The sequence below is a fragment of the Lonchura striata genome, chromosome 5 (assembly GCF_046129695.1).
Source record: "Lonchura striata isolate bLonStr1 chromosome 5, bLonStr1.mat, whole genome shotgun sequence".
Classification (NCBI taxonomy): Eukaryota; Metazoa; Chordata; class Aves; order Passeriformes; family Estrildidae; genus Lonchura; species Lonchura striata.
In genome coordinates this window covers 15043604-15067550 of record NC_134607.1, presented here as the reverse complement: position 1 = coordinate 15067550, position 23947 = coordinate 15043604, and the positions used below count along the sequence as shown (strand labels likewise).

The 23947-nt window shown below is 41.2% G+C and overlaps 1 protein-coding gene across 2 annotated transcripts in view; it reads left to right on the top strand.

Moving 5' to 3' along the window:
• Positions 1–23947, top strand: part of LOC110482640 (branched-chain-amino-acid aminotransferase, cytosolic) — a 59961-nt gene that overhangs the window by 15976 nt on the left and 20038 nt on the right. Inside the window, exons 2-8 of one of the 2 annotated variants that reach the window (XM_031507952.2) lie at positions 2–73; positions 15567–15767; positions 16885–16941; positions 18946–19056; positions 19917–20036; positions 22218–22381; positions 23767–23909. In XM_031507952.2, coding sequence (XP_031363812.2) covers positions 2–73; positions 15567–15767; positions 16885–16941; positions 18946–19056; positions 19917–20036; positions 22218–22381; positions 23767–23909 — 868 coding nt within the window. The remainder of the gene's footprint in view (position 1; positions 74–15566; positions 15768–16884; positions 16942–18945; positions 19057–19916; positions 20037–22217; positions 22382–23766; positions 23910–23947) is intronic. The other variant, XM_021552051.3, reaches the window with a different exon arrangement.

The window sequence follows — 23947 nt, the reverse complement described above, 5'->3', positions numbered from 1 at the left end:
GGGCTGCCAGAATGAATGCACGGGAGGAGGATATTCAGGAGAAACAGGAAAGCAAATGACTGAATCTTTCAAGGTATGTGTGAATGGCCTTCAGAAAAAGGTTTTTTTTTTTCCATCGGGTCCCAAAGTTGCAGAGCTGAGGATCACAGAAGGGCTCCAAAGCACTGCAGCTCTGGAGCATTATCAGCACTCCACAGCAAACAGGGCTGTGATAGTCAGGAATGCTGAGCAGCTGCCAGGAGCTGACATGAAATTGCATCCCTCTCTTTTTATTTTAATCTTATGCTTAGAAATGAGCTCAGCTAAAATACCATTCTTTTTCTCTGTCTCCTTCCTGAATGCAGTGCTAGTAACTAAGAGCTCATTTTAAAACTGTATGGATACAGATGTCAGCTTCCAGTTTTCTGCTAAAAGTGCAGAACCTGTCAGCATGTGCTCCTTTGAATTCTACATCCATCCTAATTTCCTTTTTTCCTGCCTTTTATACATCTTTTGTCTTTATTCTTTGTCACACATCTGTAATTCTTTTTCTCTCTCATTCCACGATTTACAGTCTTTAAAAGAACCTTATCTATATTTTGCAGAAATATTAAAGTAGCACTCAGAAAAACTCATATTTTTTCAGCAGTTCTGTTCCTGTTATTTCTGACTATTGTCAGCAGTACATGAGATGAAATTAGACTGATATGCTTTGTAAGTGTTGTATTCTTCCTGACATTTTTGGGCAGTGCCACAGCTGTGCAGTCTTCTGAACTATGCTTAAGTAATTATTTTCCCTTCAGTTCTCAAGCTTTAAACAGATATGAAAAATTAATGCTGCAGTAAATATATTTGACTCTTTGATAAGGTTTATTCTGATGTTGGTCTCATTGAAAACAGCAAGGAATTCTTGAGAATCCATGACTACAGAATTTCACCATGTAGTAGCATGCCATTTAATCTCTATTTCCTCATTCTCGGCCCTTCCCAGTTCTTCTCTTCCTCATTTCTTCTGGCAGTTCTGCCCAAGGAGGAAAATTCAGGATGACTTTTCTGCCAGAAGATCTGATTTGAAAAATGCTGACAAAACCAGGCATGCAGCCAATTTTGAAACCACAAGTCTGGAGTGCAAGGATTGTTTTGTGGATTCACCTTCAATCAACAGATTTCAGTAGATTCATTCAGCAGAGTGTGCTGGGGGCATTTGCAAACAAGAATTGCTGTACAGGAGGAGACCCTTGTGTAACCAACTGAACTATGTTTGATACACTGAGGCAGTCCAGAAGGAAGGCAGAGTGACAACAAACTCTTGTGTTTGGGTCACAGGTGAACTTGGCATAAGCTAAAACAGGCTTAAGGCAGAAGTAATTATACCAGCAGTCAAGCAGGTGCCTTACCAAAGCTCCAAATACCGAGTGGCACAAAGCTGGATTTAGTCCAGGTTCCTTTCCATTGGTATTTGCGTGTCAGCTGGAATGGCAAATCGTTGTAGTGGAGAGGCTGGGTGAGGGGGAAAATACATTAGCAGGTGGGACAGGTGGTCATAAAGGGAATAATGCTAGGAGAAAGCAGCTGGCTCAGGCTGAAGTCTAATTTGTAAGACTTCATTCCTGCCTTATGGCTCTGTGTCTGAAGGTGAGTTGAGATTTTCTAGAAATCTAGAGGTTTCTAGAAAATACTGTACTGTGGGAAGTGTGTGTATGAAAGTTAAGATGAGAATATAGGTCCTGCTTCTTGTATCATGCATTATAATAATTATTTTTCAGCCTCTTTAAATTCACAGTAAAATTAAGAAGGAAAAACTTCATACATAAAGACAAAACCAGCAAAAGAAAATGAAAATAAAAAAGCCTGGATTCATTCTAGGGAGCTTCTCAAACATCTTTGTGGAAGACAGTTATGGGGTTACAATTTCAGAAACTATAGCTAATAATATTTCAAAGGAATCAAGTTGACCCATGGGGCTGACTGTGCTGAGGAAAGCTGGATTTTGTGCCAGTGACCTAAGCAATCCAAGATTGTGGGAGTGCAGAAAACAGGGTATGGTTTTGGTTAAAGCTTACATAAAACATACTGTTTACAGTGGGTCCTGCCCAACATCTGAATGCCAGATTAGCCCTCTGAAGGCATTTGTTTAGAATGCAGTGCTGTGGTTTTTAGGTGGCTTGAGCTGCTCTGAGTTTTGCTGCAGTTTCTGCCTGGGTTTGAAAGGTGGAGTCAGAAAGTCCCTGTACACTGGGAGGGAAGGCATGAATGTTACTTCCATTTCTGGTAGGCAGTGAGCCCCTCTAACTGCTGGCTGTTCTCTATTCTCATAGACTTCTTTAAAAGCAGCTGGTCAGAATTGGCATTTCCTTTGTCCCGATTGCCACTGAGCTACCTTAATTTGACTCAATTCTGCAGTTAAAAATGTCATCCTGGCAGGTCTGTGGCTTACAAGGCATTTAATATATGACATTTAGAGTTGCCTTGTTGAGCAGTGATCTTGGAACAGCTAAGAAGCATTGAAGGAAATAGTGATTATGCTGCAGTTTCCTGCATTGTAGAGTGGCAGATCTCCAGGATTTATCTACCAAGCTCCTTCCACGTGACTGAAATCTTCTTCCCTCCCTCAGCTGTTGGATGCATTTATGAATATATTTATTTAAATAGCAGATGGTGATTTGTGACCACACCTAAGTTGTAGTTTTTGTCTGTAGCCAGCACTGGATCTCTGTGAGGGGGATATTACACCAGCAATGGATTATACAGTCATCCTTTGTGCCACTGAATGTTTTTTTGGGAAGTTGGATCAAGAAATTCACATGTCTGATTTTGTTCTTATACTTGCATCCAGTAATACCACGAAACAGCACACAATTATGTCTAAGGCACTTAATTTTTATGACTAAAAATCTGGTAGTTCCTTTAATGCATTCATTCTGCTTATTGTGCTGTCACAAAACAGAATTAATATTGTTTGGAGAATGTAGCAGTCTGTTTCCATATGTAACTCTGATTTGCTTTCTTTTAATCTGTGAATTCTGACTTGGAATTCCTAGTACTTGATGTTAAGAAACTAAAGGCTTCTGTGATACCTTTTATTTCTCTCATATCCCAAAAGATGATTTAACGTAGCCTTTTGTCTTGGAATTTGTTTTCCCTTTGAGATTACACATGGAATACTTCAAAAAGGTATGACCTATTCCTCTGAGTTGCAGTGATCTGAAGCTCTGGAAAAATTGGCATAGTAATGGTGCAAAGTTCAGTTCTTTTGTTCTACTTTTTAACAGCCAGAGTGGTGCAGTCTTTCTAGGGAATTTCTAGGGAATGCTGGTTGGTTTGCTACACAGAAGCAGAATGGAGTAGCTGTAGTTTACAAGTGGACCTGGATTGAATTGCTCATGTGAAGAATGAGAAATGTTTAACTGGGGCTTCTGTGCTGGTGCTGCTCTGAATATCTGTGAGTGCTCCCAGGGAGTTTTCTGCAGGCAGACCCGACCTTCCAGGCTCTGAACCAGTGGGATGTGAGCCCCTGGCAGCTGCATGGGCAGGCTGGTGCAGAGCTGTGCTGCAGCTGCTGATCCCTGTGGGGATCTTTGGCTTGCAGTGCTCTGCTGATATGCCTGCATGGCTTCCAATTCAGGCTATCTCACCTCTAGCCAGGTGAGGTGCTGGATATACTGAATTTTCTATGGTGGTGTATGGCTTGTTATTTGTTTCTTGCGTTGCTGTAATGTTTGTAAGCCCAGGCTGTGAATAAAGTGACACTGTGCTGAGAACTGTACAAATCTGAACATAAAGATTATTTCCACTCTCTATATATAAACCATCCCCCCAAAAGCCCCAACCAAAATACCTGACAATTTTTCCAAAGCTATACTGTATTTTCCACAAGAAGAAACTGAAATTATTTTTCCAGTGCAGGCTCAGATTTCCATTCATGGTTCAAATTGAGAGATTGCCAGTGAAAGTTTTATATTACTGTGAGCCATAACCATTTTCATACTAAGGGGACCTGTGATTTGTGGTGAATACAGTGGGATATAGGATTCCTTACTCTGGGAATTGGGAGAGAAAACAATAATTTTTGAGAAAATAGATGTTTTTACGCTTTATTTTAGAAAACTATATGGTATGTGAAAAGTTTGCTGACAGTGATAAAAAACAAACGGTTCTCTGATCTTGTTTTATTTTTATGAAAGAAGAAAATTATTTTCTTAACTAACTTTCTCATTTCCCATCAATTGCAAAGATCAAAGTAAATAAAATAATGAACAGTCTAATTTTTAAAGTATCATCTTGGCTTTATCACATTAGCACATTAGTGTGACAGGGTTAAAATTCCACTTCTGGAAGAGTTTAAGAAGTCGTCAACAGTTTTCCTCTATTTTCATTTTATAGGAGCAGTAGGTAAAATTACTGACTTGCTCAGAGCATATGGATCAAGGGAACACTCAAGTATTTTTGGAATGAGGAAACATGCCGTTTTAGTTACCATATTACCTACAAGGCTAATAAATATAAAGCAATTTACATGATTTATATATTTTCAAATACATGTTATTTCCTCCCCAGCTTGTCCTCAGTTTGTTGTTTTCTACTGACACTCATTGAGGCTTTTTATCATATTACAGCTGTTGATTCTTCAAGGGTTTTGAGTGTTAGGTGGGGATATTAGAATAATACCCTGCACTGCCATTTAAAATTCTATATTAGACTCCATTTTAAATTTTGCTTGATGAGATAGAACATTTCCTTTCTATTAAATTTTATGTGGAAAGATATATTATAGAAATTTAATGGCATCTTGATGCTGTGATGATCAGTAGTTCCCCAGAATGTGTGTAGAGAAAATCTGCTTGTATAGAAACTGCCTTGAAACAGTAAAAGAGAAACAACCCAGTGGATATGTGTGTAACAGGACACAGGAAGGATATCCAAGTGCTTTGGAAGTGGGGCTCTCATCAGCCCTGGAGCTGGCCCTATGTGGCTCTGCTGAATGCAGTGCTGGGCTGCTCTCCTGAAGAATTCCTGTTTTCCTGGTGTCCAGTCTGATCCTCTTCAGCTAAAGCCCTGTCAGCTACCTGGTAGCTCATCTCTGCATCACCTCCGTGGAAGTGCATAGCTGTGGCCACTGTTACATCAGGAATGCCAAGCTAGAGGCCGGTTCTGTTACTGTCATAACAATATTTAGCATGTGTGGGCTGGGCACTGCCTCAGAAAAGGTTATTCTGATTTTATTTTGATTTCAGAGGAATCTGTTTGCTTTATGTAATTGTCAGTGGTAACAAAACTGTTTCTTATGATGTGTTCAATTTAGAAAGATTGATGGGTAATAAGAGTGTTAAATCACTGTGCTTTCATATTTCCTGGTTATGCATTCTAGCAGGTATGTATAAGCTGCAGAATTATTTCAGGTGATTTACAACCAAATCCATTCCCTCATCTTTACCAGCTCCAGGATAAAGAGTGCTGAGTGGTTTCTGTGATATTTGCATCCACTTGGGCATGTCACAAACTCTCCTGAGTATTGCTATTAATAGGTGCACCAGACTGACACATATCTGCTGCTCTCATTCCAGTTATTAGGAAAGAATCTGGGGTCCATGGCAGCTTCTTTCAGTTTCAGGTTGATGGCAAGTATTTCTGTGTTTCTCTTCAAGTTGGTAATGTTCTTCAAATAGTTGCAGGCTTTTAGCAAATAGGTTTTCTAAGCTGTAGTAGAGGAACGGATTGTCCCCTTATCTGGAGCTGAAGGATTTGCAAATAAAGCTAATTGTCTTCGGCAAGTAACAGGAGCTTTAAGCCAAGCTAAAAGGAAACTGCTAAAAAAACAGCCAGGGGCAGTTTGGCCGAGTTGATTTATAGCACAAGAAAGTGATGCTTTATCACTTTTTTCACTAGGAGCTTAAGATGTGTCTGTAAAAGCACAGAAATTTTACTGGAATTTTGGAGATTGCATTTAGCTTGTATCATTTTATGGGTTTGTTTTTCCCAAGGTAAAGAATTGCTTTTAAAATGCAAGGCTTAGCACCAGTCACTGATCAAAGTAAACTTAAGAATTTACTCCAAAACTTAAAAAATCCATAGTGTCCATACCTATTTCCAAGATTTCTTAAATTTTAATGTCATTGTGTTGTCATGTCCCCAGTTTTGAAAGTAAATGTTTTCTTTGCTGAACATACTTGAATAGAAGCTACAATTTAGGAAAATAATTACGTTGATTTGGTTTTTTTTCATAGGATTCTCTTGGCCTTCCTGCTTGCTTTTGAAAGGATAGCCTAACTTCCCATGAATTAACAGCTAAGAGAGTTGGAAGAGGTTTCTGTTAATCCCATTTTTAGTCCCTGTTTCTAAGAAAGCACTGAGTGGAATGAAATGGCAAACTATGGCATTTTCATTGGCAGATCAGACGCTGAATTTCATGGCAATATTTAAGTTTGCCTTCTTTCTGCCAGTGTGAAAGGGAGATGGAATCTGAGAAAGAGTCAGATGTGGTTAACTGCATGTTTTAAATGGTTCCCATAACCTCTGTACAATATAGAGACTGTGCCATGAAAGCATTTTGTATATCCAAAAGGTTTTGAATGCCTGCATTCCATGAATCCACTTCCCTGCATGTCTGCAAGCTTATTAAAATCAGGGTAAGAAGATTTAATTGGAGCTGCTCAGGACTTGGACATGCGAGATTATCATTCTATTCTTGGCTATTCCACACAACATGTTTGTGACTGGCCAGGCTGCTTAGGTAAAATATTTCCAACTTGTTTGTCTGGAATTTAGGTTTGCAGTTCATTTCTTCGTTCAGCATGACTACTTCTTTCAGAGAAGGTTAGGTACAAAAAATCTAATTTTTGTTTCAATTGCTTAATGTGAAACACAAATGATATTTTCCAAACCAGGAGACAGTAGTGTGTTGAATCTCTGTGCAGAGATGTGTTATTGGTGAAATGTCAGAGACCTCTCCATTCCAGTCTTGTGTCACAGGCCAGTGTGAGCCCTCAGCTTGTGTTAGACTCAGAGTTTGCCTGGGAGAAGCTTTTTCTAAAAATGGAACATTGTGTTTATGCTTCTACACAGAAATACAGTGGTTGTGAGGCAAGGAGCAGCACAGCATCAGGAATTGCATTAACCAAACTGTCAGATCTTTGAGAAGAAGCAGTTTGTGTTATTACTGAACCACATGAATTAGGTAACTAGCCATTAGTGAAGAATGGTTCTATCTCTGTTTGTTCTGGGTTTTTCTGGTTTTTTCTGTTTTAATGTTTTCTTACAAACATATGAGAGGACTTTTCTGCTATTATGGAATTGCAATCTGTGTTTCCCTAAATGGAACTGCTTCTTTCTAATCTGAATCCCAGGTGTGTGTACATTGCAGACGTGCAGTTGCATGGCCAAAGAGGGTTTTTAGAGTTGACTTGCCCAAAAGTAACAGAGAGCTTACAGCAGTGTGTTTTTCACACCAGTGCAATTGGCTGCATTTAAGCCTGCTCACGTTTCCTGATCACCCCACTTAGGTGATTGGAGCAGCTGTTACCAAACAGAAGTGATTCTTGGGACCAAAATACAGCAAGTGTGTCTGGTTTATTGCAATGTTTAATAGTCTCATCAATGTCTTTGTGGTTTGAATTGCATAGAGAGAATTATACTTGAAATGCTTTAGAGAACTATTGCTATGAGAGATACTGACTGTTTTGTAGATCTGAAAAATCAAATAGCTGGAGTAGAGGAGGTAGACCTCTAAAATAAAGTAGATATGTTTCTTAAGATTTCCTCATTATCAGGTGGAAGGTTTCCTTAGTAACTGTAGGACCCCCATTCCAGCATCTTTCTTAACCTTAAAAACATGTCTTTTGAAATATGTCAGTAGAGAAGAGACTAATGAGTAATGGAGGAAAAAAGCCCCACACCTAACAATTATAAAGCCATGTAATTTTCCTGAAGCAGAAGAAAGGGATGAGACTGTAAAGATTCAAGTATTTTTGCTTGCTTTACAGTCCAGATTCCTACAAAGCTGGAAGAAAGGGTCTCGATTAACTTAAATGGTCTCTGGATCAAATCAGAGGCAAGTTATGCAGGCAGCATTTCAGCAACATTGAAAAACTCTTAAAATTTAGCTAGTGCTGTTGAAATGAATGATATGTTTTTAGGGCAAAAGACATTTTTTATGCTTTCTCTGTCATCTAGCCTGACTGTAGCTTTCCAACATCTTTCTTTCCCTTCTGTTGTATTTTGAGAGCTTTAGGATATATTTTCAGCTGTGCTGCTGTCCTGGGTGCCCTTCTCATTCCTTTAGGGAAGAAATTTATGTCAATTCCAATTACTTCTCTGTTTTTTTGTTAGAACAGGTTTACTTCCCTACTTACTGCTGCAGATCAAACATTCCTGCATCAGAAATTGGAACCTTTGTCAGATCAGGGGAAAGGTTAAAGGAGCCAGCAGTAGGTCATGCTGCCCTCCTTTTCTTACAGAGCATAGCAGAATTTCATTCTTTGGTGAGACAAATATCTGAGAAGTATCTGTTATGAATAGTTTGGGTTGGAGGCCTTGCAGAGGATGTACTGGACACAGTCCTTCCAGCTATATTTTCTACTGTTTCCATGACTTTCTCACAGCAGTTTCAGAGCCTTGACTCTTTTGCTTTGTCATTTGTTTTGTGGTTTATTACCCAATGTACAGCCAGCCTGATGCAATGATTCCAGGACTCAGTCCAATTACATGTGCTAACATATTCTCAGATGAAGTTTCAGGGAAGCTTTATGTTGAAAGATATCCGTTGTTTTTGATATTTACTCTGGGATTACAGAAGATTTAATTTTTTTGTGATAGTAGTAGTAGTAAAAATAAGGCTTTTTTCCCTCCTCAAATCTTATTATAACATCTTGGCACACTTTCCATCCTCAAGCCTCAGGCTCTGTTGTAAATTTAAAATATTATTGATGGTAATGGGATTATAGGATAGCTTACATAAATGTTGCTTTATACTTACAAGCTGCTTATAGACTTCTAAGAATGTGTTTGACTCTCTTACTCTTGTTTGGAGTTGATAGAATTCTGTGTTTGTATTATTTCTACTGCAGACTTTATTACTGTGACCAGAGCCATACAGGGCCTGGCTCTGTACAGAAAGTGATGGTCTGTGCCCCAGGAACTGGCAGTCTTTTCCAAAGAAGATGGTGAAAAAGAAGCTGGGAAATGAATGTGGGATCTCCCAGTGGTGATGAGCAGAAGGGCTTTGTGGTGGGTGAGGGTGCTGGCAGTGTGGTGCATCCTGTGGTGCATTTTGGCTGCCCGTGGCGCTTCCTCAGCCACCATTGTTCTGCATTGGGCCAGGCTGGCAGTGGAGCTGTGGGAGAGCCACGCTGGGCTGCGTGGTGTTTGTGAGTGCTGTTCAGGGCTGGATCCTGCGTGGCTTGGGCTGGGGAGAGGCTGCTGAGCCACGGGACAGCCCTGGCGCTGGCAGGGCAGGGGCTGCTGCCCTTGGCAGTGTGAGCTGGCACGCAGCTGGGGGACTGGTGTTCTTGGTGTGAGTTTTGTGCACACTGTTGCCTTTCTGTCCCAGGGTGACAGGAAAGGTGGCTGCCTTCGGGTACTGTGGGACAGCCTGGGTGTTGCTGGCTGGAGGTGCTGGGGCTGACAAGCTCTGAATTGTCAATGCAGTCTGCAAGAAGAGGCACAGCAGGCGTTCCCAGATGGGGCAGCAGATGAGCTTCTGCTTGTGAGAACAGAGTGACAAAGGACAGCAAGTGATGGCCTGGCATTTGTTAGTCCTTCCTCCACAAGCCCCCTCAGGGAGATGGAGCCCCCATGCAGAGCACTGGATTGCTGCCTTGGCACTCGCTCCTCCCTGGGCAGAGGCACAGTGCAGCATGGCAGCAGATCTGCATCTCCTCAAGCTGCCTGCCTGCTTGGTGACTCCCATGGTGGGGGCTGCTGGGGAGGGAGGGGAAAGTGCTGATCCCCAGCTGCTCCAGCATCAGGCAGGCCTTGCTCTTGTGTCTGCCCTGTTCCAGCTTCCCGTGAAGCTGAGGACGGGTTATGGAACAGAAGATGACCGGGGGCATCCCTAGGCTGTGATTGTGCCTGGTGTCTCCTGAGCGTACCAGCACACAGAGCATGTGGGTTGGTTTGGAATGGGATCAAGTGTAGCACCCAGGCCCCGGATGGTGTGGCTGAATGTCACCTCAGGACTGTTCAGAGGAAGTCCACGTGGCAGGTAAATAAGGAGATGGGCATGATTTAGTGACCTGAAAATAAAATATAGTTTTAATAGTGAAAGCAGCAAACAGCAGAGACAGCAAACAGGGTATGGGGCGCACTAAAAGGGCAAGGGTCAGGGTAGGATCAGTGAGATACCTATCTGTCTGTCTATCTGTCTCTCTGTCTGTAGGATGGGTTAGGGGTGGACTCTGAGGACAGGGTACCAACCATAAACTGGGGTTAGGAATATTAAAATCAATGCAGCAGTTACAACAGGAGGAACAAAGAACTTTCTAGTAATCATTAACATGCAAACTCCCAGGGGGCAGTGGGGGTTAGTTTTTGCTCAACATAACTAAGGGGATTTCTCCCACAGCCTTAGAGCAAAACCTTTGTTTCTCTGAACCCCAGCAATCAAGTTAACTTTGTGTGGTGCCATGCTGTGAATTTGTGACCAGAACAGTGTTTGAACCACAGCTGAGTGCATAGTGCCAAGGCCTTTTCTGCTCCTCACCCTGGCACCAGTGAGCAGGATGCTGGGAAGGGGACACAGCCGGGACAGCTGGCCCTGCTGGGGATAGCCCACTCCCCATGTCTGTTCAGCAGCACAGCTACAAGCTCCTGCTCTTCCTGCACTGGTCAGGTATCAGGTGGCTGGTAGCGAGGTGTTGTGGTCTTTTGCATCACTTGTTTGGTTTTGTTTTGTTTTCCTTTATTCATAGAATAATCAAGGTTGGAAGATACTTGAAGATAATTGAATCCAACTGTCAATCCAGCACTATCACTGCAACCCCTAAACCATATCACCCAGATATTAAACTGTCTTAGCCCATGAAGTTTGGTCCTGTCGCCTCCTGAGTGTGTTCAATACCAAGATCCATTCAATGTCCCATGAACATTCCCGATACCCTGTGACATGAACACCTGCACAAGCTTGGTTCCCACCTCTGCCCTGTCAGGCTCTCAGCCACAACTCACAACCCCAGGCAGTGCCCCATGTGTGGGGAAGAGTGGCTGGAAAGCTGAGTGCTGAAAAAGGTGAGGGTGCCACAGCCATAAGGACTGAAAGGCAGGAAATTCTCATCCCTGGAGCCTGATCAAAACAATTCTGTAAAGGCCCAAACTCATTCTCTCCAGCTCTCCTCAGCTATGCTTTGTTACCTTTCCCCATCATAGTAATTCCTTATGCTTTTTGTAATCTGTCTCCTCAGGATTTGTTCCACTGCTGTTCACAAGTGCAAGGGCAAAACAAGTTATTTGATGTTGCCTGTGCTTCTGTGTTTGTTATTGCATGAGAAGGCCCTGATCTTTCCTAGGATATGCTTACAAATTCAGCATAAGAAAAAAATTATTGCGGTTGCTTGTGGTCTTGAATTAATCACCTAGACTGGAGGTCAGGGAGGTTACTTGTTTCATCAGAGGAGATTACAGTCAGTCTCACTTGGGTTCATGTTAATGTTTTCGGGATCTCTGCTGAAACTTGCCGCTGTTTTTAGGTGACCTGTGGGTTATTTTACAGCTGGGGCAGTCAGATCTCATTTTACTTAATTAAGGGATAGAAATGCCTGGCCTAGCACAGTGCTTAGAAAAATTTGGGAGTGTCGAATGAGTTAGACCTGGTGCAGCTTATGGTCTAGGATTTTCAGTGCAGTGTGAACAACTGCAGCCAAGGATCATTTGGGAAGGCTTTGAGAAAACTTGCTAGAAAGCGTAGGACAAAATCTGCATTTGCCATCTGCACCGACCTGAGACAGCTGTCTAGGGTAAGAAAGGTAGGAATGCAGCAAGGAGAGTAACAGCTCTGGCAAGGGGTTGCTGTCGGCTCCAGATCCACTTAAAGCTATTGCACAGGTTGGGTGGCGCAAGCATTGAGGTGACAGCTCAGCCAGGCACCAGGATGGCTTGTCACAGCCTTGATTAGAATTGACACAGACCAGCATGTCACCTTTAATTTGACCCAGCTCATAACTGAGATGATCTGTTTTGATCAAATGATGAATTTGAGTTTCATATAATTACAGTAAGTCTTCTTCACTTGGGCTGGGTAAAGCTTCGCCCTGGAAGAAACTGCATTGGAATGAACAGGCACTTTTCAGCTGAGGGGCTTCTCAAAAAGGGTCTCTTTGGGCCAGCGACCCTTTGTAGGTGTAATGTTGCCAGATAAGCCATGAAAATCAACAGTATGCAACTGGTTTCCCTTTTGCCTGCCATAGGCAGGGCAGTCTGATATTTCCTGTTCCTTACCAGAGTGTCCTGGGCAGGGATGTTGGAGGGACATCTTCTACATCCCTTTCTGCTGTGACAAGGAGACTTTGCAGGCTTGGGACTGTGTCATTTTACTTAAGAGAATAGGTGCCAAATAACTGCATTCAGTTAGACCATGTGCTACATCCACTTCTTTTTTTAAATCTCCCTTATCCTTTTTGTTCAGCATTTACCAGTTTTCCTTCCAGTTTAATGGTTTTATTAGGCAACAGCATCAGGAGGTGCTTGAGAGCATGTTGGATAAACAAAGCAAACAAAACACAAGCCTAGCTGAAAATTCCCCTTTGTGTTGGCAGTAGAAACAGTGGAGATAAGGGAGCTAATGCCAATCCCTAATGCATCCTTACCATGCTGCTTTTGGGGCTTGGGGAATGTTGGCAAAGGAAGAAAGTAAATTGCTGTTTGTAAAGGTCTTAGGTGACAGCAGGGTAGCACTGTGATAATTTTTTGAAGAGTGATATTAACATAATAGACATTGATACTTAATAGGACCCTGGCATTTGTCACTTGGCCTTTTGTGGGTTCTTCTGAGTGTTTGATTTCCCTACTGGTGCTGCTTGAACAAGTGAAACCCAAAGGGTTTGTGAACTAGGTGAGATGTTGTGTGGGGTGTCCTACTTCTCAAGGACCCAGAAGAGGCTGAGCCCACACCGTGGGAGAGAGTACTCCAGGGATGATCCTCCAAAACCTCTTCCCAATGTGTTATCCTCCATGGATAACATGGAGGAAGAAAAAAACCCAAATGAATTGCAGCATTTGATGCTGTTTTGACATAAAAAGCATTTAGATTCTGAAAGATTTGGGTGCTGTTGCACACTGCTAATTTGCCCTGCTTGGTAAAAAAATGGAGAAAAAGACATCATGGGTAAAGGAATAGAGTCCTAAGAAAGGATATTAAGAAAATAATGACTGAAAAAGTGGATCTCAAGAGAGCTTAACAGGGTTATAAGAGTGAGAAAAATTGTCTTTTTTGCCCTGTTGAGTGATTGTTGCCCTACTGGTCTGTGCAGTTTAGCCTGTCTCTAAGGGCTTAGCCAGGCTGTTCCTACTGTTCTTTGAAGGAATTGTTAGGGGTCAAGTGCTGTACCTGGCACTGTTGAGTCAGGTGTTGGCACAGTGTCTGAAGGAAAGCTGGTTTGCCCAAATTCTGAGGGAGGTGCGAAAGAGCAAATGGGATCCCTGGTCAGATTGTGCAGTTCCAGGAAGCTCTGTGGTCTGGGAATTGTCTGCTTCTTTTCTGGATAAGGGACAGTGTTTCCTACCTGTCCAGGCTTTCTGCCTTCAAGGGACCCAAACTGAAGTGGAATGGGTGTGTTTCTTCACTTGTTCAGCTTGCTGCCCCCTCTACACTGCTTGTGGATTTATGAGAAGAGGTTAAAACTCTTCCCAATCTTTAAATAAAAGCTATTGTTAACCCCAGCAAACTTATCAAACTGTTTTGAAGTCATGCCTTTCAAGTAGTTGTGCTACCATCACTGGGGAGGCAGCAAAGGGAGTCATAAAAGCAGAAATCAGCACACTGATAGGAGTTCTAAGAGGCTTCATATGATAATGTGTTTTTTATTCTGATCCACTTCTCTGTGATACCTTTTTTCCCTAAAGCTTGATAAGAGTGCTAAGAGGTTGCCAGGTAAAATTAGTTTAAGAACATCATTAGGTGGTGCTTCTCCCGTTAGAGCATTCACTGTCAGAAAAATAAAGGGAAGAGTTAAGAAGAGTAATTGTTGTTTCATCAGATTATGTATTAATTTAATCAGACTAATGCACTGTAATATCTAGACAAGCCTTATAATTGGAGATAGTTGAAACAAGCTTTTAGCTATTCATGTGCTCCTGCTCTAAGTTAATTTCGCATCTAATCCATTAAGCAAAAAATAAAACAAAACAAAAAACACAACCAAACCTAAACCAAAACAACTAATCAATAAGAAACAGGTCTTTGTTCATCAAAGACATCCTGAAAATTAGGTTACTTTCCTAACAGAGATGGTGGTACACTTTTTCAAAACCTTGGGACTGATGTTGTCTCATTATGAAAAACCCATGTAAGTGGTGAGAAGTCAAGACACTGAGATCTCCTGCAGTAGCACTTTTTTAGATCAAACAATAATTTTGCAAATTATTTGATTGGTATTCTGGACTACCTCTGTTCCAGTCTATTCCATATGCACTCAAGGCAGAGGAGCAGGATTTCAGCTGGGGGTCTGCAGTAAGGGCCAGTGCTTTCTGAGTTACTTTAGGAAGGAGAATGGAGCTTTGAATATGATTCTTTGAACTCTCCCTTGCCTCTGAGCAGCACAGTTTAAATGCTCAGAAGGAAGCCTAGGAAGAGAAAGGAGAGGGTGAATCAAGGCTCTGCCTGCTTTGTAGCCCTCTCTGGTTGTTCAGCCCCTGCCTGTGAATGAAAAGGGAGTGACTGCCAGAGATCTGCATTCCTTATTTCCCTGCTGTTCTTTAGGATGATTCACACCATAGGAGCTATCATGAAGAAAATTAACTCTATCCCAGCCAAAACCAGTACAAAACCCTGTGGCACGTGTTTGCAGCTAGTTGTGGCTTATAAGAGTCTCCTCAGTCCTTGGTGTAGGGAAGCATTTAGCCTTCTTTGATAACAGGATCTTCCTAGGATAATAAGTATTTGAATGAGCAAGTTATTGTGGCATAAGTAACCTGCTGACTGCTGGCTCTGATCTCTCACATTGGTTTATATATTAAAGGAAATTCAGTGTAACATCTGTCTAGTTGTGATGGTGATTAATTGCTGATGATCAGCTGATATTCCGAGGAACAGCAATTGGGTGTCTCTGGAACTTGTACAGGAGTGTTAACCTAAGTGTCCAAGAGATTTCATGTGCTAATTTTCTGGTTTTGTACTTTGTACTGTTTCTTTAACTTAATTCTTAAACAGAATTTCAAAACATACTAATTCTTGTATAATAGCACTGTGTATATGTTTGTGTGCACTCTATGAATATTTTGCCAACTACTTAGTGATTAGTTGCCTTTAACCATCATGTCATTAAATATTCCTACAGAGAAAATATTAAGGCTTGTCCTTGTTCACTGATGCAGAATAATCTTAAATCAGTCTGACTTCATTATTTTGATACACTTCCATTTTTGTCTCTGTGTTCCTTCAGGCTTCTGACTTGATTATCACCCCAGCTACGACGTTCAAGGAAAAACCAGACCCCACTGGTTTGGTGTTTGGAACTGTGTTCACTGATAATATGCTGACAATTGAATGGTCCTTGGCTTCAGGATGGGAGAAACCCTATATTAAGCCACTAGAGAACCTCTCATTACATCCAGCCTCCTCGGCCCTGCATTATGCTATTGAAGTGAGTAGTAAATTGATTTGGAAACCACCATTTTGTTTTATTTGCTCTGGAAGCCACAGCTTTGTAATACAAGGAGTTTTAATGCCTTCAGTTCATTAGTATTGAGTTACATTTCGTTTTGTTAACTGGTGTTCTTCCAGAATAATTGCATTATTTACAACAGGGTTATGTATAACACAGAAGCAGCTGTGGCCTGGGGATGCCAGCACATTTAAAGTCCTAGCCTAGGGAAGGTGAGGTCTTTCTTGAGTGGTGATAAATTTATTTTAAAAACCATTCTTGTTCACTGACAGTGGGTTGGTCCAGTTACTGTTTCTGATGCGTGTATGACCGTGAGTTTCTCAGAGTAGCTTTAATTTGGGGGCTGAACATGTACTTTGTAAAAGTTAGTTGAAGCTGGTTAAAAGGTTGGTAGCTTGCATTGCCGAACCAGTCCCTTGAACTCAGAGCTAGTGTGTTTAAGGAGAGAACAGACAGTGAGGAACCTTGGGAAGTGGTATGTTAAGTCGGAAACCAGCGTGGTTAAAGTTTCCGTGCTTAGCTGATGGCTGCCTACAGCTGCCTTTGGTGCCTGCAGAGCAGCTTGGGCTGCACACCTGCTACTCACAGCTACTCAAACCTGTGTGGGAACCCCAGCAGGGCACAGAACCTGAAATGGAAGCCCACTTCTGGCTAGGTGGGAGTGTTTCCACTGAACTGTGTGGAGTTGCTTGTGCTGCTTTTATTATTTCTTGTATTTTTCCTTTTTTCCTTTTTAATTTTCTTTTTTTTTTGTATTTTAACCACTCTTATAAGGGAAGCTTTCCCTGCTGGTTGTCCCTGAGCTCCTGCCTTCACCGTTTTTATTTTGTCTGATTCTTTCCTCATCTAGTCACCAAGCCTTCAGAGGTCCTGTGTAAATTACAGCAGGCCCCTGTGGCTTAGGCTGCAGCTCTTGATCTGCCCAGGAAGTAAGAAACCACGCTGGAGTCCCAAATCTGTATTTCACTCTTATTAGCATATTGCTTTAATGCTCGGCCTCTGGCCTGGTCTGAAATCATTGCTAATATGAATATGCTCTTATTTTTTTTCCATTTTTTTTTATTCTTTTGCCCTTATTGCATCACGTTTCCTCTAGCCAAGAGGACAGACAGAGGAGAATCTGGTGTCATTGCTGTGGCTCAATGAATACACAGTGGGTATAATGAAAGTGATGAGTTTGGCATTCCCTTCCCTTTCTCCTTGCCCTTCATGATGCAGTGTGGTAATCTGGATCTGCTGAACCCCAGATCCAGCTCCTGTGATGTACAGATGTCAGATAATACTGTTCTCACACCACTGTAGCAACCAACCATCAAGCAACCACAGCAGTTGCTTTCATTAAAGCTGAACATTTCTGGAACACATCACGGTCTCCCTTTTTTAATGAATGAAAGGTTTTACTGAGCTCTGGAAGATTAAAAGCGTTTCTTTTTGGAGAAAAAGATTTAACATTTTGAGAAGGCTTTGTGTTTCAGTAATGATGTGATTCTTACTTCTGTTAAACCATTGATCAACTCTTAGTAGTGACATTCCTCCCTTTTCCCTCTCATTAAAAGTTCTGTGAATGTGTTTGGGAGAAGGGTGGGGGTGGGGGAAAGTGTGTTCTGTGATAAGAAAGCAACATTCCAGCCATGTGCTATCAGTTAGTGACTAGCCCAGTAAAAATCGTATCAAAATATCAGCCATCTGACCAGCTATGCTATCCTTTATTAAAGACCTTTTTTTTTCCCTCATGGTTACCGTGTCTACCCTAAGAACAACTTATTTTTCAAAATTGTGCCAAGTTTTTAATAAGGTTAGCATTGCCATAGGACTAAGACAAGTCTTGAGGGCAAAAAGTTCTGGATTCTAATTCTGGTTCTGCCACATAATTGGCACACAGCCTGAGGAAAATTGCTGGGATTCTGCAACCCAGTTACAACCCAATTAAAATTTGTCATGTGGAAGGACCTAGCTCTGCCATGGAACTGCACACAAGTTTTCTAAAGATTGCATTTCACTGATCCTTATGGAAAAATATAGAATTTGATAACAGTGAAACCTGAAATACTCTGTTAAAATTACTTGTGCACAAATACAGGATTATTTTTTCCAAATAAAAAAGCTGCATATCTAGACTTCCAACCACATAGGATGCAGTTCAGCCACTTTTTGTGGAACAGTCAGAGGAGGAGAAGCCTGAGGAGGCTGACAGCAGTGATGCAGTTAAATTAATAGAATTTAGAAATTTAATGAACAAAGAAATGCTTTGGAAAATAAAATTCTAAGAATATGACCTGTTGTCTATAAGCATAAGTGAGCCATTAATGCTTAATCTAAATTAGATATGTGTATAAATATATATTAACGTAAGCTTATATAATACATGTGTTTTCTGTCTATAAGTATAACTAGAAATCACCAGTCTGTAACTGAAAATAACTGGATATTTGGTGGGTGTGTTTTTTTGAAGTGGTTAAGAGATGATGGGAGGGCATTGATAGGATAAAGGTTTCTGATTGTCAGCATCAGCTATCTGGATCCTGCAGTTTGATGGGATAACTTCTGTTTAAATTTCCTGTGAAGTATATAGAGAAAATATTTTCATGCATTTTATCTTTAGAGTAAGGCTGCATCTCTCTCATGCAGGCTAAATCCCATTCCACAGCATAGGGGCATAAGTGGGAAGTAACTGGCCAGCTCCTGCTACAACTAGAATAAGAATTTTACAAGAATTCTCTCTGTTGCCTTACTCTATACTTCCTAACAAAGGTGTGTTTTGGACAGAGCTCTAAAAATAATTAACATATATATAATACAATTCTGTAGATCCCTTATGGAAGTGAAAATGCTGTTTCGACTCAGGATGTGAGGGAATTGTTAAGGGAATCATTAAGCCAAACACATGCTACAAATTTTAATTGCTGTAACCAAATTATGAAAAAGAGAGATTACAATGAGGAATTCTGAAGTTGGTATTACAAAGATGACCTGCCTGTACTTCAGCTAAATCTTTCCCACTGGAGTGTATTGCCAGGATTCACTAGTTAGCATTTTCGTGTTTGAGTGCAGCGAGCAGGAAGGTGAAGCTTTTCTTTCCAAAATTTGCATGGATGATCGCGGGGTGACATGTCTCACTTATTCCTCGGTCTCTCTCCCTCCTTCTCTGGCTTGGCAGCTGTTTGAAGGGATGAAGGCGTACCGAGGAGTGGATGGCAAAATCCGCCTCTTCCGCCCGGCCCTCAACATGGACAGGATGGCTCGATCAGCATGCAGAACGACTCTGCCAGTACGTACCCAGAGCAGCTCCTGCTCCTTGAAACAGGCTCCTCAGAGCAGGACTTCATTGTCAGAGTGCAGGTCTCTACGGCTTTTCAGCAGTAGCATTTTTCAGACACTCTTAAGTCTTTGGTAGCACGGTAAAACTTTTGTTAACAGATCTTATTCATTGAAGGAAACCATTTAAGTGCTTGTTTTAAAATCAGAATGGTGAGTATTTTGCTTTCATTGCTGTCTCTCTGCTGCCTCAGAGTGTTTCTGAGGGATGGATGCTATTCTGCAGACAGCTGTCTGATTTGCTCTTGTGCTGATGTTCTCCCTTTTCTTCTTTGCACATCAGTTAAGTTGTTCAGCCTCCTGAGTGCCTTTGGTTTTGGTCATGCCAGTAACTTAACACCACTTTTAGCAATTGTATCTTGGCTGGTCAGCTTCTTCCTAGGCTTATTAGCTTGGTTGCTGTAAGAACTTGGGAACTTTGGGAGACTTGCTGGCCCCTTGGAGTTGTAAACCAGAGTGCTCTTCTGTAGCAGAGGTGATGCTGTAGCTGGCAGCATGCCTGCAGATTTGGCTGCGCAGGGAGTTCTCCACATGCTTTGGAGGCAAGAGGGGTCAGAAGCTCCTTTTTACCATCTCAGGAGGATACTTTGGAGCAAAGGAGGTCACTCGGGTTACTGCACAAAAAGGCACAGTAGCTAAGACCATGGGATATTAAATATGAGGAATGAACCCAAGGGAGATGTGAACCTCTACAGTGTGTCACTGTTGCATATCCTGAGGAAGTGTTCCCTGGAGCATGTGGATCTGTAAAGACCACAAAATGTTCCAGCTTTATTTATCCATGTACTTTTTTCCCTTTCTGTTCCTTGCCAGTCTTTTGACCAGAACGAGCTGTTGGAGTGCATCCGTAAACTTGTGGAAGTGGAGCAAGAATGGGTCCCATACTCAACCTCTGCCAGCCTTTATATCCGTCCTACCCTTGTTGGAACTGAGGTGTGCAATATTTTTTTTCCCCTCTCTCTCTCTCTTTTTTTTTTTTTTTTTTTTTTTTTTTTTTTTTTTAATTGGTGAGTTTTTTTCCTTGTTTTGTTTTATTTATTTAGGTGCAGGCAAAGTCCTCCATCCATACAGGGAGCTATTAAGCAGTCAGTAGGTGACAGGATGAAGTTTGGGGGCAGATTGGTTTTATGGTTTTATTTCTGAGTCCACAGCATGAATTTAAGGTTGACCACACTGCCACTCAGTGGGCACACTGGTTCAGAGCATGGAAAATAAAACAGAGTTTCCTCCCACTACTCAGAGTGGGAACGGAGCAATATTTGTTAATTGAGGTTGTGCTGAAGGGATAGTTGTACCTGACGTGGTAATATTAAAATCCTAATAATTCGGAGAGAACATGATGGAATGTTGCTCTGATTTTTAAAAGTCCACACTGGTCAAACCAACAGTCCATCAATTCTCTCCTCCCACAAAGAAGAATGCAAAATAATCATTATTTACATGAACATTGTGTGAGAACTCTAGTAGAAATATGTAAACATCAGAAGGCACAGGAAACTTTTAAAATAACTTTAAAACTTTCAAAAGAACTATAAAAGAAAACACTTTTAAAAATCAGGGCAACAATGGAGTACAACTTCCTGTATACGTTTTGTAATTTCAAGTCATGCCTGTTAGTGAGGAGTTTTTGGAAGGTTTTACCGTGTAAATTAAGATGTCTCAGAAGACACACATACAGACCTAAGGACTAGTCCCTCTGTCAATTATTCTTGAAAACTGACCTTCTAAGGGGCTCCTTAGCAAATAGGTATTAATGTGTCCTCTCTGAGTTTCATGTGTGAGTCAATTCTATAGTGGTGATAAAGGGAATTAGAAACAGAGAGTTTATTTTATTAAATCCTTCAAGGTTCTTTTTTTTCAGCAGTAGTAAGAAGGAAACATACAAAGGTAGAGCATAGCACAAGGAAGCTAAAGAATGTAGTTTCTAAACTAGGTAAGCTAAGCTCGTGCAGTATCCCTATCTGTAAGTAGTTACCATATGTGAGCATTTTACATTTCACATAGGTTCTAGGACTCCATTAATTTAATACTTTTAAACTAGTTGCAGATTTTCAGATTAAAGAATCTCCACTCAGTGACTATAAGGTACTGATATTAAAATTGGAGTGTTTACCTCTGTTTTTATTTTTGGAAGTTCTTTTGCTCTGAGCTTTGTTTCAGGATAGCCAACACTTGTGGCCTTTCCACTTTCACATGTTGTTTCCAGGTTGCATGTCCTACTAGTCTTTTGTGAATCACCCCAATCAGAAACCCAATCTTTTGAATGATCGGATCAGCAAAAATATCAGGATCTCAGTTAATCCTGTTAGAAGTCTTTCTGAAGCAGCAAAGTAGACAGAAATCAAAGGAGCCTTTTCAGCACCTGAAGAACTCTGGCCAGCACCAGACTTCTTACCTCCACCTTCAAGTATTGATGGTGATGATTTGGAGTGTGAGAAGCCCTCTCTCAGAGAGGAGGGGGAGAAAAAACTCTTACATTGTTGGTTATTTCCTGTACTGTTGTGTGAGCTATTTTTAGCAGGCAAATAGTTTAGCTGTCACACAGGCATTCAGAGAGCCAGCACTCAACTCTAACAATGCCAGTTCTAAGTGGCACTGGACAGTTCTTCTCACTTAATGCAGCTGACAATTGTTTCTCCACTGTTGTTACTGCTAGGAGGGTCTTGCCACTCCTTCCCCCAGAAGGCTTTGTGGGCTTCTGGTATGATTAATTCATATTATTATATTAATATATTATATTTTATTATATTGTATTATATTATATTGTATTCTATTGTATTCTTTCAATATAACTGTATAGCAGTTTGTTAAGCTAATCTTTGAATTCTTGAATTCAAACTTGAAACTATTTGAGAGTACTAGAATAACATATAGATAAACAGAATGGCTTTAAGTGAATGGTGAGAATATAATATTAGGGTTGTTGTGTTGCTTGGATCGGGGGGGAAGTTATATAAATATTCTTTATTCATGGCAGCACTTTCCACTGTCGTGGTAATAGCACTCTCATGCTGCAGTTTCACTGAGAGCAGTGTTTCAAAACCTGATGGTGCAGCCCCTGGTGTTTAAAGGACACCAGTAACTTTTGATTTGTTTACATTTCTTCATTTTCAGCCTTCCCTTGGAGTGAAGAAGCCGACTAAAGCCCTACTGTATGTCATTCTGAGCCCTGTGGGCCCTTACTTTGCAAGTGGAAGCTTTAATCCAATATCCTTATGGGCAGATCCAAAATACGTAAGAGCGTGGAAAGGGGGAACAGGAGACTGCAAAGTGGGAGGGTAAGAAGACATCATCCTGCATTTTCAACACAGCTCACGAAGCAGATTTGGTGTTTAGTGAAGTATCTAATCCAGCAGAAATAGAGAAATTAAATACAGTAGTTAAATAAATAACGTACTACAACAAAGAGTTCAAAATTTTACTTTGCTGATATTATTTATGCAACTCAGTTGCATGTTTTTGTTTGAATATTACAGCCAGTTGATTTTTTTACAGCATCTCAAGCTGAAAAACTGCACCTGGAATGTGTCCATGTGATACTTGGTCTCTTGCCCCTGTAGCAGTTGACACAGAAGTCACCACTTTGTGCTGCATCATCAGTGCAGCAGCCTGCTGCCAGCAGAGCAGGGAGCAGTTCTGGCTGCTGACCTCCTTCCTTGGACTGTCCTACCGAGGAGTTTCTTTGCTAGGCAGGAGTCAGTGGCTGTCAAGTGCTGCTCAGCTGAGCTGGTAGAGTAATCAGAGGGCAGGAAAGTAGCTTGCCTTAGTTCAAGCTGATCTTCTGAACCTCTGCTCTTTGTTTATGAGATTTTGCTTGCTGCTAGAAAGATATTGTTTCCCGTTTCCACATACATCAGCTGTGAAAAAGAGTAGTCTGGAGTCATTACTGACTTCATTTGTGCCCAGAGGTAAAAACTTGGCTTCAGTGGGGTCAGCATTTTGGAGCTGCTGACTTTGTGTCTGGAAGGTTGTTGAAGATCAGACGCAAAAAGGTGGTTTTTTTGCCCCTCAAAGCAGTAGGCATTATTCAGTCAGGTTCACTCTGTAGACAGCATTTTAGAAAAAATTGCTCCTAGAGGATATGGAATGAATCTAGACATGATTGCATTTCCTGAATATGCTAGTTCTCTTAATATCTTTTATTAAGGAAAAAAACCCTCACCTTTGGTGTTATTTGTGCTCCAAGAGTTCCATCTAACATATATCCCCCATCTGACATGAGATAGATGAATTTAATAAAAAAACAACCAAAAAAACCCAAGAAAACCACCAAAAATCCCCTCAACCTGGAGGGGAATTGTTGCTCTCTCTCCAGGATGCCAACTGCTAAATAAAGGTAAATGCTTTTTGAGGGTTTTTACTTGCAATAATTAGAATGTCCAGAATATGGAACAAGAGTTATGTTTGATACAGTTTGGATGGATATGTTTGAGTTTTTGGTGCTATTCAGTCCTTTAAAGTTTTTGGATTGCAGGTACAAACAATCTAGTAAAATACTGGTGGGGTACTTCCACTGAAAATATCCCAGGACCAAGCAGTGACTATTGCAGAGCACTTGCTCATAAGGTAGATGTGCACAAAATCTTGTTTAAATTGAGAAGATGCCCAACCAGGTACTCATAACTCTCTGGTGTTGTTTTTGTTTTTGTTTTTTTTCCTGAAGGAATTACGGTTCTGCTATTTATGCCCAGCAAGAAGCCCTGGAGTTTGGCTGCCAGCAGGTTCTGTGGCTCTATGGAGAAGATCACCAAATAACTGAAGTTGGAACAATGAATCTTTTTCTCTACTGGATAAATGAAGATGGAGGTATAGTAACATAAAGTGTGAAACCTGTAACAGGACAG